Source organism: Mesoplodon densirostris, chromosome 11, assembly GCF_025265405.1.
Source record: "Mesoplodon densirostris isolate mMesDen1 chromosome 11, mMesDen1 primary haplotype, whole genome shotgun sequence".
Classification (NCBI taxonomy): Eukaryota; Metazoa; Chordata; class Mammalia; order Artiodactyla; family Ziphiidae; genus Mesoplodon; species Mesoplodon densirostris.
The window spans coordinates 53,982,769-54,001,094 of record NC_082671.1 but is presented as its reverse complement, the minus strand read 5'-3'; the positions used below and the strand labels follow the sequence as shown (position 1 = coordinate 54,001,094).

The 18,326-nt window shown below is 38.3% G+C and overlaps 1 protein-coding gene across 3 annotated transcripts in view; it reads right to left on the bottom strand.

Moving 5' to 3' along the window:
* NELL2 (neural EGFL like 2) overlaps positions 1 to 18,326 on the bottom strand; it is a 458,505-nt gene that overhangs the window by 377,433 nt on the left and 62,746 nt on the right. For all 3 annotated transcript variants that reach the window (XM_060111915.1, XM_060111916.1, XM_060111917.1), the window contains exons 2-3: positions 2,687 to 2,772; positions 2,120 to 2,248 (exon numbers count right to left, since the gene is read on the bottom strand). In XM_060111915.1, coding sequence (XP_059967898.1) covers positions 2,120 to 2,248; positions 2,687 to 2,741 — 184 coding nt within the window. In that variant the 5' untranslated portion in view covers positions 2,742 to 2,772. The remainder of the gene's footprint in view (positions 1 to 2,119; positions 2,249 to 2,686; positions 2,773 to 18,326) is intronic.

Genomic DNA, 18,326 nt, shown 5'->3' with positions numbered 1-18,326 from the left:
CACATCAGTAATACATGCCTATTGAGAACACAGCAGGTAGCAAATACTTGCTGATTGATTGGCTATATGAAATAAGGTGCATAATTTGGCAAGAAATAAAACTTTACACATCCAAATCTCATAAACTATATTTGTCAGGCATTTACTCTAAATATTGTGCTTAGTACAAACAAGGAAACAAAACAATTCATCAGTGTGACTATGTAGTAAGTATGTACTGATATGTAGTAAGTATGGCCAATTCATTCACAACACAATGCCTACCTTGAAGAACTGGCAATTTAAATAAAAATGAATACTAGACATTTCTTATAAAAATTTAACCAGGAAAAGATATTGGTGCCTTGAGACTATTTCCTAGAAATTGTCTAACATCAGAACATAAAATGCACAGTCCTGAAGGTTTCTATTTGTGACAGCTCAGACGGTCTTCAGAGAAAGGCAAGAAGAACACCAATATAATTTAAAGGAGCTTTGGAAATTTTAACGGCACTTCAATGCCATTTGTTTATCAGGAGCTTTAGCTTCTGTAAAGCTTTCCAGTTAATCAAATTGGCAGCCCTGAAGTAATTGTGTTTCCAGCTCACAGGGATTGAAAACTCAGAGATTGAAAAAAAAAAGGAGAAGAAGAAAAAGAGAAAAACAGAAGCTTAACTCTAATGACACTTTTATTCTGCTCTGTGAATTTTGCTGACAGTCTAAGTCTTATTTCCTTTATTAGGTTTGGTCATTATTTTTAAAGGAGTCAATATCCAAATCACACCCCCACTCCCCAGCAAAAAAAAGAACTTTAAGTAAATAAAATATTATCACGAATATCCCTCACAATAAAAGCATTTAGTGGGCTCACCATAATTAAAACAGAAAATTGCATTTAACTTATTGTAAGAGTAAACTTGCTTTAAATAAATGCAACACATGTCAATTTCCTCCTTTTCCAACTGTAAGCTTTGGTGTTACTGTCCATGGTGACACATACTGGCTATACCACGCAACAACACCACTACAGAAACACTCAAGTTTTATTTTATGCCTATTTCTTGGTGGCAAATTTGCTGAAGTGGTTTTATTTTACATATCCAACTCTTTAGTAATCATGAGTTGTAGTTTTTTTGAAGCCACAGCACCTAAATTACAAAAGAAAAACTGGGTGGGGTGGGGAGAAGATGCTTTGGTCAGTCCATCAAATATGTTAAACCAAATTCCATTTCTCTTTTGCCTTCATCTGTACTTTACCATATGTGAAACTAGTCTTTCTGTATGTGTTTAGCTACCTTTTAGAAGCTCATGTTACAGCACCTTCCCACAAACCAAGCAATCTTCAAAAAGGTTGGTAAATCAAAGCTGAAGGATCGATGCATTGGAATTTGCTTTGACTACATAACACACCTAAATATAAATTTAAATGTAGACACTTGTGCATAGCCAAAGTCCACTGACTTCAAAAACAAAGTCTTAAAATCCTAAGTACACGATTAATGGTTAGACAAAGTATACTTTTGAATTAACATTTATTTGAAATATTTTCAAAATAATTTTTAAGAGAATATTATTTCCTTTCTCCTGTCATTGATGGAGAAGAATCATTATCTTTCAATGAGGAATCTTGTCTCAAATATAGTGTGTTTGTGACATACAGTAGTTAAAACTATTGAAAGATATTAATTTTTCCACAAAGCTACCCACATAAAGAAATTCCTCTGCAACTGGTCACCACTGTACTTGAAACTTTCAGAGAGCAGTGTCTTAACTAAGATTAAGCTACCCTATTCCCTACCTAAATCAATTTCACCCAAATGAGGCGTTTGTGTTATAAAATTCATTGTTACCCAGACTCCAAAAATCAACCATCTGCCATCGGAGTTTCTGTACAGTAATTAAGGGACTATCCATTAGAACTGGCAAGAGTACAAAGTAAGAAAGGAGGGGGCGGGGGAAGAGAGAAACCAAGCCACCTAAAAAGAGATGGAAGGTGTATGTATTTCACACTGACCCCTCCACATCTCAGCTCAGAGGTCATCCATGAGGCAAAACAGAAGTTAGGAAGAGCGGTCAGGCCAGCTCCTCCAGGGGTTATCCGAACTGAAACCACACTGGGGACTGAGCACGCGCCTCTTACCTTGAAAAAGAAAGGCTTTCGTCCCATTATGTAGACCGGGCACCTGGCGCACTCCGGTCGTGGACTCCCCAAGTCCTAACTCCGTTAAGACGTCAATCTGTTGGGAGGGGTCCACACCAAGCCCCCAGACTGGTGGGAGTGGGGGAGGGAGGAGGAAAGAAAGAAAAACCTCCATCAAAATATGTCTCTTCCTCCAAGGCAGCAAAGAACCGCGTCTTAGAGACAATATTGGAAACTGACGAGAGGCGACTCCCTCCGCTGCCTTACCTGAGATCAGCAATCAAGCTTTAAAGAGCACAGCACCCAGTCCCATTTCCGTGACCTACTTTAAACCCCTCTCGGTGCAAAGTTCCCCTTGGCCCTCAGACCCTGGACTAGGGGTGTGACCCGCCCTGGTGTCTCCAAGACAAGCACAGAAAAAAATCCAAATCCAAACCCACCCCCTACTTCAAGCTTCCCACTCCAGACCTACTTCAGGTGGAGGAAGAGCGAGGTGTCCCCAGGCAGCTCGGGCTGCCCCGAGGCGGGGGCCATCCCTTCTCCCGCCCCAGCTCTGAGGCCACTCACCTGCTCCCAGACCGAAGAGCAAACAGAATGTTCTCAGTAAGACCCGAGACTCCATGGTGTGGATCTGCTCAGTCCATCGTCTCCCTCTTTAAAAATAAAAATCGAAGAGATTCTTGGAATCAAGCGGGAAAAATAGCGTTTGTCTTTCCTGCCGCTGCCTTGGATTTACTGATTAGTAAGAGGAGTACGATTTGGTTGCCTAAGAAAAAAAAGGGAGGACCCCCCAGGCGCGTGAAGAACTTAGACCCTCCAACGCGCACATCATTCCCACACGCAGAACCCAGGCGGCGGGGCGCGGGTTGGGAGGCGGCCCTGAGGGAGGGGTCGGACTCGCCGGGGGCTGCTCCGCCGGGGAATTAGCTCCGGAGCCGAATCAAAGCAGCCGAAGGCACGCACACCCGGAGGAAGGGAGGCCGCCCCAAGAAAGCCGGGGCTGGGGCGGCCCCGCACCCGCCTGTCTTCCCCCCCGCCCGAACCTGTTGTAAAGGCAGAGACAATGGAGAGAGCGCTCGGAGACACGCGGAGGAGAGACGGCTCCTCGGAGAGGGAGGGGCGGGCCGGGAGGCGGGGAGATAAGGAGAAGGGAGGGAGCCCGAGGGCGAGGCCCCGCGCCCCGTGTCCCTCTCCCGCACGGGCTCCTCGGTTTCCAAGCCCCGTCTAGCGAGCCCCGGAGCCGTTGCAGCCTCCGCCCTCCTTCTCCCTCTCTCGCCGACCCCGGCAACGCCAACCTCCTTCGGGATCGAAAGATTCTATTTCAAGGTGCTAAGTTAATGGGCGGTCTTTGCTCTCACCCCGAGATTTCGGGCGCCTGTCTAGAAAGACGGAGAGAGAAAGGACCACCCAATCGCCGAAGGCGAGGCTAGAAGGAGACGCACTCGCCCGCCCTTTAGGCAAAGGAGGGAAGCCCTCATACAGTCGCGCAACCTCGGGGACTAGAGAGGAGACTCCCTCTCGGGGGGTTGCGGAGGAAGACTGCTAAGGCAAGCTAGACTCCCGTGGTGGGGCTGGAAGTAGAGAGAAACTGACGGAGACGGGTGGCGAGCCTGGGAAGCCCTGGGAGCTCTGTGGGAGAGGTTCCCTAGCCGGGGCGGGGCGCTGGAGAGCTTCCCCCGCGCGTAGAGCGCAGGGGAGAACTTAGCCAGGAACTGCTGGACAGCTCCGGGACCTCGCGCGCCCCCTGCCAAACACAGCGCCCAGACCCGGGCTCTGGTTCTCCAGGACAGCAGGAGGCAAGGCCAACAGAGTCAGCGTGCCTGCCCATCCCGAAAAGAAGAGATAAAAGATTATTGATAGATAGATAGATAGATAATCGATAGATAATGACACACACGGGCGATGGGGTCGAGGGGCGGAGAAACGAGCAGAAGACGACTACGACTACGGAGCCTGGGCAAGAGAGAAGAGCCACCCCATCGTTGACAACACTCATGCAGGCTCTACCCACCCTTCACCATATGCACTGAAACCATAACAGTAAGGTCATTTGAGATCTAATTCTCAGCAGGCAAAAGTATAATTGAGGTTAACAGCATATAGTATTCTATAGCCCTTAAATTTCGTGGTAAATTTTGAATAATGACATTAAAGTCCCATACTGAAAAAGTAAGTTTCAAAAGCGATTAGATTGTTAATCTGTACAAAGATCAACTGAGTTTCTTAACTTTCCATCCAAACAAGTAGATTCTGAATTCTCCAAAAGGATCCTACACAGCTAGTTACCAAAATACCTACTGGGTAGAGTCTGAGGTTCCAGTAGAGCAATATGTACTACATTATACTATAATGGGATGAGGGGAACATACTTAGCTCTGTCCTTGGAATGTTTAAGGGAAAAAAATCAGAATCTGGAAGCTTTTCCAAATTAAGTTTTGTTTTTGTTTTTTTTTTTTTGTGGTACGCGGGCCTCTCACTGTCGTGGCCTCTCCCGTTGCGGAGCACAGGCTCTGGACGCGCAGGCTCAGCGGCCATGGCTCACGGGCCTAGCCGCTCCGCGGCATGTGGGATCTTCCTGGACCGGGGCACGAACCCATGTCTCCTGCATCGACAGGCGGACTCTCAACCACTGCGCCACCAGGGAAGCCCCCAAATTAAGTTTTAATGATCTCTTCTTGTCAGTTTTTCCATTTGATTCTATCTGTAATTTTGTAAACTTTGAGAAATATTCTAGTACATATATGTGATGAAATACTGTTTTATATAACTTTGTAAATTTGCAAAACTACACAAAATGAAATTAATGTAATTGAATTGAATTAATTCAAAGGAAATTATTCACCATGAAATTAAAAATCTTTCTACAGCAGTACAACCAAAATAATGAATTGTAATAGGTATCTACAAAAGTTACATTAAAAATTGAAACATAAAATGAGAGGGAAAAGTAAATACACATATGCACACATATTTACATTTAGAAGTTCTCCTAACCTACTTGCACTCAACCAAATCATAGAATCAGGGGTACTCGCCAATCTCTGACTCTCACCTATGACATGCTGAAAGCTGGGGGTTAGTAAACTTGTCACATGTGCTTATGCTCCCTCCAGAAGAGTGGTATTTTGTATCCAGAAGTAATCCAGTTGAACCTGCTATGGTAAATATGTGACCTAATTAAATTTATGGAAACCATTAAAATATGAGTACAGAGAAGAGCTGTTTCCATAAAATGGAAATGCAAAGCTTTAGAAAACCATAATAAAGGTGAATCATTGTATTATTTAGGGCAGAGGTTCTCAACCTTAGAGCTATTGACATTTTAAGGTTGGATAGTTCTTTGTTAGGATTGTCCTGTGCCTCATAGGATGATTAAAAGCATCCCTGGTCTTTACCCACTAAATGCCAGTATTTTTAATATTCCATTTTATTTATATGTCTTATAACTATATCATTTTGTGTAGCTTTTTAAATTGCTGTTGTAGGGAATACAATATACATACTTTTCACCAACTACTCTAAAGTCCATGTGTTACTTCTTGAATTGGAACGTAGAAATTTTACCACCATATTGGTCCCTTTATCATCACCCCTTTAAGTTGTGATTGTCTTATGTATTAAACAGATACTTTATACAACGTTAAAATTTTTGCTTTCAATCATTGTGATAGGCACAATAATGCTCTCTCCCCCAACACACACACACACACACACACACACATAAACAAACACACACAAAGGAAAACAACCTTGCCAGTACCTTGATTTTAGCCCAGTGAAATCTGTTTTAGACTTCTGAACTACAGAACTGTAAGATAATAAATTTCTGTTGTTTTAATCACTTAATTTGTGGTAATTTGTTTCAGCATTCACAGAAAACTAATATAAATACTAACCACATAAAGTTCAGTCAAAATGGTAGACTCTACTGACCCTGAAAGAATCCTCTTGTATTCATAAATACATCACAAAGCTAAATAAAATTTTCAAGATTTTTTTTATTCATAGATGAACTTTAAATAAAAAATGAAAGAAAAAAAATTTCCAGATGCTAGGGGAAAACAGAGATAGCTGAAAATTGGCAGAAAAAGGAGTGCAATGATTGGGAGAGGGTAGGACACAGGGTTTCGGACACAGTAGGGGCCTTAAAACAATGGGGTAGGATTTTAACATCCACGCAAGAACTGGAAACAATGAATTATGGCCAAAGCCAGAAGATGTGAAGATGTTACTGATCCCTCCAATAAAAATAGGGAGATATGAATGATTATATTACAAATACATACACATATATTTTGCACAAATTGGCCCAAGAATTGACAAGAATGCTTGCCAGCTGCTCGTGACCATAGGTGGAAAACAAAGTCACCTGTAATAAATGTCAAATCTCAAGCCTTGGCACTTATAAGCACATGGTCCAAAATTACATCTGCACTGGTATAAGAAATTATAAAATCAGAAATTAGAATAAAACCCCTGGAGTCTGCTAAAGAAGCAAATGTAAAAATACATTAAGGGCGCTTCCACAACTTCTGGCATATAAGAGAAAAAATTGTGATGAAGCTATAATCACAATTAAATAATAGCAATAGCATTGAAGTAAAATACCATGCAAACGAGTCAGGAGAAAGAGAAAGAGAAAGAGAAAAACAACTACCATATGTTAATGCATATATATGGAATCTAAAAAAAAAAGAAAGGGGGCTTCCCTGGTGGCGCAGTGGTTAAGAGTCCGCCTGCCAATGCATGGGACACGGGTTCGTGCCCTGGTCCAGGAAGATCCCACATGCCGCGGAGCGGCTAGGCCTGTGAGCCATGGCCGCTGAGCCTGCGTATCTGGACCCTGTGCTCCACCACGGGAGAGGCCACAACAGTGAGAGGCCCGTGTACTGCAAAAAAAAAAAAAAAAAAAAAAAAGGTACTGATGAAGCTAGTTGCAGGGCAAGAATAAAGAGGTAGACATAGAGAATGGACTTGAGGACACGGGGTGGGAGGGCACAGCTGGGACGAAGTGAGAGTAGCATCGACATATATACACTACCAAATGTAAAAGAGTTGGCTGGTGGGAAACAGCTGCATAGCACAGGGAGATTGGCTCGGTGCTTTGCAATGACCTAGAGTGGTGGGATAGGGAAGATGGGAGGGAGGCTCAAGAGGGAGGGGATATGGGGACACGTGTATGCATATGGTTGATTCGCTTTGTTGTGAAGCAGAAACTAACACAGTATTGTGAAGCAATTATACTCCTATAAAAATCGATTAAAAAAATATATATACATTATTAAAAAGAAATAATGGCCTTAGACTTCCTTAATCTGGAGAAAGATAAACTTAGCAGATTCAAGGAGCTCAGTGAATTCCAAATAGGATAAATGCAAAGGAATCCATGGCCAACCATACCATAATCAAACTGCTGAAAACAATAGAAAAACAAAACTATCACAAAGAAAAAAATTTGAAAGCAACCAGAGAAAAATTACACGTTACTTATAGGGAAGCAACACTTTAAATGAATGCAAGTTTCTCACCAGAAGCCATGCAGGCCAGAAGGAAGGGAACAACATTTTTTAAAGTGCGCAAAAGAATTCTGTCATCCCAGAATTCAATATCTGGTGAAAATATCCTTTAGGAATAAAGATAAAGGGAAAGTACTCTCAGATTAAGAAAATCTATAAGAACTGGTTGCCAAAAAACCTGTTCTAAAAGAATTGCTAAAGGAAATCCTTCAGACAGAAGGGAAATGATAATAGAAAGGCAACCAGCATATCAGTAATGAAGAAATAGCAATAGAAATGGTAAATATCTGGGTAAACACAATAGATTATTCTTCTCTTGAGTCTTATAAAATGTTTGATGGTTTTATTAGTTGTCTATTGATGCTATAACAAATTACCACAAACTTAGTGACTTAAAATAACACAAATTTATGATCTTACAGTATTGTAGGTCATAAATCTGACACTAGTCAATAGGCTAAGCTCAAAGCATGGACAAGGCTGTATTCCTTTCTGCAGGAGAATCCATTTCCATATGTTTTGCAACTTTTAGAGAGTGTCTGTGTTCCTTGGCTCATTTCCCCCTTCTCCTATCCTCAAAGCCAGCAACAGCAGGCTAAGTCCTTCGCACAGTGCATTCTCTCTGATTCTCTGACTACAGTTCAGAAAGGTCCTTAACTTCTAGGGGTGTATATGATGACATTGGGGCTACCTCTTAATCCAGGAAAATTTCTCAATCTGAAGGCTCTTAACCTTAATCACCTGTGCAAGATTCCTTTGCCATAGTTGTAGGTTCTGGGGATTAGAGTATGGACATCTTTGGGGAGCCATTCTTCTGGCTACCATAATGATTGAAAGAAAATATTTTAAAGTACTCTAAAAAGGTTTCAATGTTTGTAGATTTAATACATAAGACAACCACAACATAAAGAGATGAGGTTAAAGGTACCAATATGGTAGAAAAGTTTCTATATTCCAACTGAAGTGGTAACATATGGACTCTAAGTAGACAGTGAAAAGTTAAGTATGTATATTGTATTCTCCAGAACACTAATTTTAAAACCTATACAAAGAGATATAGTTAAAAGACAGGATAAAATAAAATGGAATATTAAAAAATGTTCAGATAACTTGAAAGAAGGCAGGAAAAGGATTAAGAGAGAAACAAACAAAAGAAGAAACAAAGAGAAAAGAAATAATAGCATGGAAAACCAAAATCCAAACATATCCCTATTGCATTAAATGTAAATGGATTAAAAAACCAACAATTAAAATTAAAAGACCAAGACTGTCAGAATGGACTTGAAAAATGTACCCCAACTATGGGCTGTTAAAAGATACTCATTTCAAATATAATGTGGTAAATTTAAGGTAAAAGTATTAAGAAAAGATATACAATGTAAAGGTGAATCAAAAGAAAGTTGGAATGACTGTATTAATAACATAAAAAGTAAATCTAGAGCAAAGAAAATTACCAGGAGAAAGGGGTACATTATCTAAAAATAAAATGGTCAATTCACAAGAAGACATAACTATCCTACATGTGTATGCTCCTAATAGCAAAACTTCAAAATACTTGAAGCCCTAGAGAAATGGTGAACAGAACTGTAGGAAGAAATAAGAAAATCCACAATTATATTTAGAAACTCCCCACATTCCTCTCTCATAATCAATGGAAATCTCCAGTAGCAGATAGTTTCAATGCCAAATGCCACTAAACATTTAAAGAAAAAATAATATCACATAAACCTTCCAGAAAATAGAAGAGGAGGTAATATTTCCCAACTCTTTTTATGAGACTAGCATTACTCATACCAAAACCAGACAAAGACAATACAAAACAAAAAAAGGAAACTAGAACATTGATACAAAATATACCTTTTGAACATGGATACTAAATATATCTTTTGAACATACATGTAAAATCCTCTATAAAATATTAATAAATCAAATCTGCCAAAATATAAAAAAGAGTAATAAACTGCAATGAAGTAGAGTTCATCCCAGGAATGCAAGGTTGAGTCAATATTTTAATCAGTCAATGTAATCCATCACATTTACAATCTAAAGAGGATAAATTATGTGATCATATCAATTGATGCAAGAAAAGTATTTGACAAAATTCAACAACTATTGATGATAAAATAAATAACTCACTGCAAAGTAAAAGTAGGAGGAAACCTCCTCAGTATAATAAAGTATATTTTAAAAGATTCTACATTAACAAGACAAAAATATGTTGAAGTTTCTAATCAATGCAATGAGCCAAGAAATAAAAGCCATTCAGATTGGAAAGGAAGAAATAATTTTTCCCTAGATGATTTGGTCATCTACATTTAAAAATTCCCAAAGCATCTATGAAAAAAAGCTACTAGAATTAGTACGAGAGTTTAGCAATGTTACAATGCCAACATACAGAAGCCAATTATGTTTCTATATGCAAGCAAGGAATAACTGAAAATATAAATAAAAAGCAATACCATTTTATAATAGCATTAAAATGGATAAATCTAAATATAGACAAGATTTTACACTGAAGACTACAAAATATTGCTGAGTGAAATTAAAGAAGACCTAAATGGATGAAAAGATTTACCATACTCATTAATAAGAAGATTTAATATTTTTAAGGTATCAATTATACTCACATTTATCTACAGATTCAAGACAATCAAAATCTCAGTAGGCTTTTTGGCAGCAATTGACAAGCCAATTATAAAATTTATATGGAATATACAATGGAATACTACTCAGCCATAAAAAAGAACAAAACAATGCCATTTGCAGCAACATGTATGCAACTAGAGATTATCATATTAAGTGAAGTAAATCAGAAAGAGAAGGACAAATACCATATGATATCACTTATATGTAAAGTCTAAAATATGACACAAATGAACTTATCTATGAAACAGAAACAGACTCACAAACATAGAGAACAGACTTGTGGTTGCCAAGGGGGAGGGGTTGGGGGAGGGACAAAGTGAGAGGTTGGGGTTAGCAGGTGTAAGCTTTTATATATGTAATAGATAAACAAAACGTCCTACTGTATAGCACATAGAACTATATTCAATATCCTATGATAAACCATAATGGAAAAGAATATAAAAAAAGAAAGTGTATTTTATATATATATATATATATATATATATATATATATATATGTATATATATATAACTGAGTCACTTTGCTGTACATCAGTAATTACCACAACATTGTAAATCAACTATACTTCAATAAAAAAATAAATTAAAAAAATTAAATTTATATGTAAAAGCAAGGAAAATTTAAAAGCCTGAAAAAGCACAAAATTGGAGTATTTATACTATCTCATTTCAAACTTGCAGGACATTTTGTCCTGTCTAAGACATTTGGTCCATGCCAAAAGGTTCTTGATATTTGGTCATATTTGGTCCTGTCCAAAACGACCACGGAGACATTTGGTTCATGCCAAAAGGAAAGTTTCTCGATATTTGGTGCTATTCCAAAACCATCTGACATGAGCCAAATATGCTCATGGATATTTTGGATAGGACCAAATATCAAGGACCCTTTGGCATGGAACAAATTTCTTATGGATGTTTTGGACAGGACCAAATGTCTGCTAACTGACTTCAAGATTATACTATAAAGCTACAGTAATCAAGATGGCGTGGTATTAGGATAAGGATAGACATATCTACCAAAGGAATAAAATAAAGAGTACAGGAATAGACTCACATATATGTGATTAATTGATTTTTTACAAAGGCACCTAGATATTTCAATTGATAAAGGATAATTTCTTTAACAATGACTCAAACAACTGGACATCTATATGGGAAGGAAGGAAAGAAGGAAGGAAGGAAGGAAGGAAGGAGGGGAGGGAGGAGGGGAAGGAGGAAGGAAGGAAGGAGGGAGGGAGGGAAGGAAGGAAGGAAGGAAGGAAGGAAAGAGGGAAGGAGGGAGGGAGGGAAGGAGGGAGGAGAGAAGGAAGGAGGAAGGGAGATAATTCTTATTTGTAACCTTTATCTTGTACCATATACAATAATTTACCTGAAGTGGATCACAAGCTTAAGTATAAAAGCTAAAACTTTAAAACTTTTAGAATAAAACATAGGTAAAAATCTTGTGACTTGCGTTAGGCAAAGACTTCTCAAGCAGGGCACAAAATTCACATAAATTAAAAGAAAAAATTGATAAATAATGCTTCAAAACTAAAAACTAGGGTTTTGGAAGGCACCATTAAGAAAATTAAGACAGGTACTTCCCTGGTGGTGCAGTGGTTAAGAATCTGCCTGCCAATGCAGGGCACATGGGTTTGATCCCTGGTCCTGGAAGATACCACATGCTGTGGAGCAACTGAACCCATGCGTCACAACTACTGAGCCCACGTGCCACAGCTAATGAAACCTGAGCGCCTAGAGCCCATGCTCTGCAACAAGAGAAGCCACTGCAATGAGAAGCCCTCGCACCACAACAAAGAGTAGCCCCCACTTGCCACAACTAGAGAAAGCCCGTAAACAGCAACGAAGACCCAACGCAGTCAAAAATAAATTTAAAAAAAAAATTAAGACAAAATACAGAATAGGAGAAAATATTTACAAAACATGTATCTAATAAAGGACTTGTTTCCTATTATATAAAGAAGTCATACTTCAGTAAGACAAAAGGTTTTTAATTTAAAAAGAAAACAGATAAAATATTTAAATAGACTCTTAACAAAAGAAGATATAAAGATGGCAAAAATGTTCATGAAAATTGCAACATCAGCAGTCATTAAAGAAACCCAAATTAAAACCACAATGAGATGCACACATATTAGAATGGTTAAAATTTTAAAAACTGACTATTCCAAGTGCTAGTAAGATACAAAATGACATGAACCCTTATTCTTTGCTGGAGGGAATGAAAATGTACAGGCCCTTCAGAAAACCGTTTGGAAGCTTCTTATAAAGTAAAATATTCACTCCTAGGTATTTATTTACCTTAAAGGAATGAAAACAGATTTCTTCACAAAGACTCATAGTAGCTTTACGCATTTTAACCAAACGTAGAAATAACCCAAATGTCCACAGACTGATAAATGGAAAAAAAAATATTGTGGTAAATTCATACAGTGGAACACTATTCAGCAATGAAAAGCAATGAACTACTACTAATACATGCAGCAATACACTGCTTTCTTTTTTTTTTCAAATTTATTTTTTATTGAAGTATAGTTGATTAACAAGTTGTATATTTTTTTTTCTGCTTTATAACAAATTTAATCAGTTATACATATACATATGTTCCCATATCCCCTCCCTTTTGCGTCTCCCTCCCACCCTCCCTATCCCACCCCTCCAGGCGGTCACAAAGCACCGAGCTGATCTCCCTGTGCTATGCGGCTGCTTCCCACTAGCTATCTACCTTACGTTTTGTATACACTGCTTTCACATGTTGTTGACTGTGACAAAACCTGGGATGATGAGAGGGTGATTCCTGACTCATTTTGTCGTTTCCTTCATTTTATACTAACAATCATCAGAGTACCTTGGTTTCTGTCCCAGGGCTCAAGGCAGAGTGGCTCAGATTTATTTAACCAACCAGAGTCAAACACCTCCCTTATCCCACATGTCTTTTGAAAGAGCCCAACACTCCAATAACATTAAAATACCAAAAAGAAAAAGTATAAAAGAAAAAAGATTAGAAGAAGCAGTATCTCAAAATGAAAATGATTATGTACAATATGAAAAAAAGAATGGTAAGTGGGAGAAGAGAAGTTATTTAACAAAGATGCCTTTCCTTCCAAAGCACACTCACTCGTGACAGTAGAAGGTAAAAGAGGTGCCCGTTTGGAACAAGGAAGAAGGTTAGGTTTCAGTCAACATTCTTTATATTCTCCCCATACTTTGAACTACTCACACAAATCAACTGAAACGCTCTAAGAAAAATAAGGGAAGTAGTGCTTCAAACCCAGTATTAGGAGAAGTCTGCAAAAAGGAACAAGCTTGGAACATGGTCAGGAGCTCAGGGTCAAGGCCCTGGCCCACCTCCTCTTTCCTGAGCCAAACACAACCTCCCTGCACCTGTCATCAGGATAGCATAATAACGAATGCCTAGCTATCCCAGGGCTGTGGAGGGTCAAGTCTACTTTGAAAATTGCCAGGCAGTATATAAATGCTAGTTCTTCCTGTTGTTGTCACATTAAACTGTGCCACATCGAGGTTGGCCTGTTTCTGTCATTCCCCTTTGTGATTCAATTACTGTAATGCAAAATATTGGTAATTAAAATCAGTTCATGAGAATAGGAAAGGAAAAGAGAACTGAAATACGTAAACGGTTAACTAAATAGCACTGTTAGCTAGTGAGCCTTGTTGGTTGAAAAATATATTTTTCAATTATATATATATAACTATATACATAACTATATATATAACTATATAACTATATATATAACTATATATATATAACTATATATATATAACTATATATGTATATATATAGTTATATATAGTTATATATATATATAGTTCTGAGGATAGGACTGACTTACTGTCTTATCAAATGTCACCAGTCTGCAAGAGCCACGAGTCATCGGTTTAAAAATGTACCCCACCATGCAGCCCTTATTTTTAACTGCCAATAGACAAGCAGATTGAGCACTGGCTGCTGTTGCCAATACACTGCAGGACTTAGTGTTCATATGAATAGAATAAAGCATCCATGTGGACCCAGCTGGTCTGCTAGCTTCTGGCCTTGCTCAAGGTTTTCTATTAAGGGATGGGGTTTTGCCTAGCATTAAGAGACAAAGTAACCCTCCCCAGAAGGTCAGAATATTCTTAATGATATCCAGAAGCCAGCTTTACTTATATCAGATTTCCCCCTTCATCTTGTAAACTTAACTCCAGAAATGGTAAATACGGAAGTTATTAAAAATTCCATTTTAAGAGGAAGATTTTTATTTGATTCTGCCTCTGCTATCATCAAAAATCATTCTCTTTTTCTAAGGCTATTCATAGCCCACATCATAAAGGAAATTGATTAAGTTCAGGCCTCAAGACACAATAATTCATAATCTTTCCTGACTCATTACATAACTCTTAGTGCTTAGCTACTGACATTAGAATCTTCTTTTTGATGAACATGTAGTTACTAGATGGGAAGTCCAGACCGGTTTTCCCAAATTAACGGCTTGAGAACAAGGATAAATTTATGTTAGTATCTTAAAGAGGCTGGCAGGGTCCCAGATTCAGCATGAGCCTGGCCAAAGTATCCATTCACACATATCAAATCCTCTGACAGAAAGAAAAGCCTCAAGAGTTATGTCATCCTGCCAGAGCCAGACTCTATCTCCAGCTTTACTGTCTTGGCCAAAGGCTAGAGCTGAGAAGGCAAACAGATGACATAGCTGCTGAGTGAGCAGGTAAATAAATGTGTTAGTGGTGCAGGGGGTCTTCAGGTCATCCTCATCCTTTCCCTGAGCTGACTCTTACATTCACAGAGTTAAGTCAGGGACTTGCTGGGAAGACTGGCCATCACTCACGATCACTTAAGAGGAAAGCTTGAAAAGTTCTCATTTTGCAAGCTAAGACTCAGACAAGTCAAGCAATTTGTTCAAAATCACACAACTAATTAATTTCAGAGCTAGCTCATAAGCCTTGTTTGCCTAATTTAGTCATTTATACAACAGATACTTGTGGAGGTCCAACTATCAGCACCATGCTCCGTGCCTCAGATCAGCAAATCTCACTTAGGGCCCAGGCACCACTTTGGACAAAGGGACCTTATAAAGAGTGACAGATTAATCTAAAAATATAACTGCTAATTCTTGATGTTCCAAGAAAATCAAGATGCACCTCCCACATGGACTTTCATGAATAGCTACATGAAATCCCACCCATATCTCTCTGACCAAATCTCTCATTAACTACCCCTGAACTAACTCTGCCCTAGCACTTCTTGGGTGTTCCTTGAACCATCCAAGCACACTCCTGACCCAGGAACTTTGCACATCCAGTTTTCTCTGTCTGGAACACTCCTCTCCCACACAGCTGCTTCACTTTTTTCAAGTGTCACCTTCTCAGTGAAGTCATTCCCACATGGCCCTATTCAAAATTGCACCCCCTATACATTTCTAGTACTTCCTACCCCCCATTTGCTTAATTTTACTTATTTATACATTTATTATTTATTTGCTTATTTGTTTACTGTCTATTTTCCCCTACCCAAGGATGTAATCTCCATTTTCCACAGGTTTTTTTTCACTGATTTATTTTTATTTTTTAATTTTTATTGGAGTATAGTTGATTTACAATGTTGTGTTAGCTTCTGTTATACAACAAGGTGAATCAGTTATACATATACATATATCCACTCCTTTTTAGATTCTTTTCCCATATAGGCCATTACAGAGAATTGAGTAGAGTTCCCTGTGCTATACAGTGGTCCTTATTAGTTATCTATTTTATATACAGTAGTGTGTATATGTCAATCCCAAACCCCCAACTTATCCCTCACCTCTTTTTCCCTGCTGGTAACCATAAGTTTGTTTTCCACATCTGTGAGTCTATTTGTGTTTTGTAAATAAGTTCATCTGCACCATTTTTTAGGATTTCATATATGAGCGATATCATATGATATTTGTCTTTCTCTGTCTGACTTACTTCGCTCAATATGACAATCTCTAGATCCATCCAGGTTTCTGCAAATGGCATTATTTTGTTCTTTTTTATGGCTGAGTAATATTCCATTATATATATGTATCACATCTCCTTTATCCATTCATCCATTGATGGACATTTAGGTTGCTTCCATGTCTTGGCTATTGTAAATAGTGCTGCAGTGAACATTGGGGTACATATACCTTTTCGAAGTATGGTTTTCTCCAGATACATGCCCAGGAGTGGGATTGCTGGGTCATATGGTAGCTCTATTTTTAGATTTTAAGGAACCTCCATACTATTCTCTATAGTGGATGTGCCAATTTACATTCCCACAAACAGTGTAGGAGGAATCCCTTTTCTCCACACCCTCTCCAGCATTTATTGTTTGTAGATTTTTTTTGAGGATTGCCATTCTGACCTGGGTGAGGTGATACCTCATTGTAGTTTTGATTTGCATTTCTCTAATGATTAGTGATGTTGATCATCTTTTCATATGTTTTTTGGCCATCTGTATGTCTTCTTTGGAGAAATGTCTATAAAGATCCTCTGCCCATTTTTTGATTGGGTTATTTGTTTTTTTTGATATTGAGCTGCATGAGCTGTTTGTATATTCTGGAAATTAATCCCTTGTCAGTTGCTTCTTTTGCAATTATTTTCTCCATTCTGAGGGTTGTCTTTTTGTCTTGTTTATGGTTTCCTTTGTTGTGCAAAAGTTTCAAGTTTAATTAGGTCCCAATTTTTATTTTTGTTTTTATTTTCATTAATCTAGGAGGTGGATTGAAAAAGATCTTGTTGCAATTTATGTCAGAGAGCATTGTGCTTATGTTTTCCTGTAAGAGTTTTATAGTGTGTGGCCTTACATTTAGGTCTTTAATCCATTTTGAGTTTATTTTTGTGTATGATGTTAGGGAATGTTCTAATTTCATTATTTGACATGTAGCTGCCCAGTTTTCCCAGCACCACTTATTGAAGAGACTGTCTTTTCTCCATTGTATATTCTTGCCTCCTTTGTCATAGACTAGGTGACCATAGGTATGTGGGTTTCTCTCTGGACATTCTATCCTGTTCCACTGATCTATATTTCTGTTTTTGTGCCAGTACCATACTGTTTTGATGGCTGTAGCTTTGTAGCATAGTTTGAAGTCAGGGAGCCTTATTCCTCGAGCTCCATATTTCTTTCTCAAGATTGTTTTGGCTATTTGGGGTCCTTTGAGTTTACATACAAATTGTAAAATTTTTGTTCCTGTGAAAAAATGCCATTGGTAATTTGATAGGGATTGCACTGAATCTGTAGATTGCCTTGGATAGTACAGTCATTTTTATAATATTGATTCTTCCAATCCAAGAACATGGTATATCTTTCCATCTGTTTGTGTCATCTTCTATTTCTTTCATCAGGCTCTTATAGTTTTCAGAGTACAGGTATTTTGCCTACTTAGGTAAGTTTATTTCTAGGTATTTTATTCTTTTTGATGCAATGGTAAGTGGGCTTGTTTCCTTAATTTCTGTTTCTGATCTTTTGTTGTTAGGTTATAGAAATGTAACAGATTTCTGTGTATTTATTTTGTATCCAGCAACTTTACCAAATTCACTGATGAGCTCTAGTAGTTTTCTGGTGGCATCTTTAGGATTTTCTATGTATAGTAGCATGTTATCTGCAAACAGTGACAGTTTAACTTCTTTTCCAATTTGGATTCCTTTTATTTCTTTTTCTTCTCTGATTGCCATGTCTAGGACTTCCAAAACTATGTTGAAAAAAAGTGGCAAGAGTGACATCCTTGTCTTGTTCCTGATCTTAGAGGAAATGCTTTCAGCTTTTCACCATTGACTATGATGTTAGCTATGGGTTTATCATACAATACATGGCCTTTATTATGTTGGCCATGTAGGTAGCCATACATGTAGATTCTCTCCATGCCAACTTTCTGGCGAGTTTTTAATCATAAATTGGTGTTAAATTTTCTCAAAAGCTTTTTCTGCATATATGGATGTGATCATGTTTTTTCTTTTTCAATTTTTTAATCTGCTGTATCACACTGACTGATTTGCGTATATTGAAGAATCCTTGCATCCCTGGGATAAAT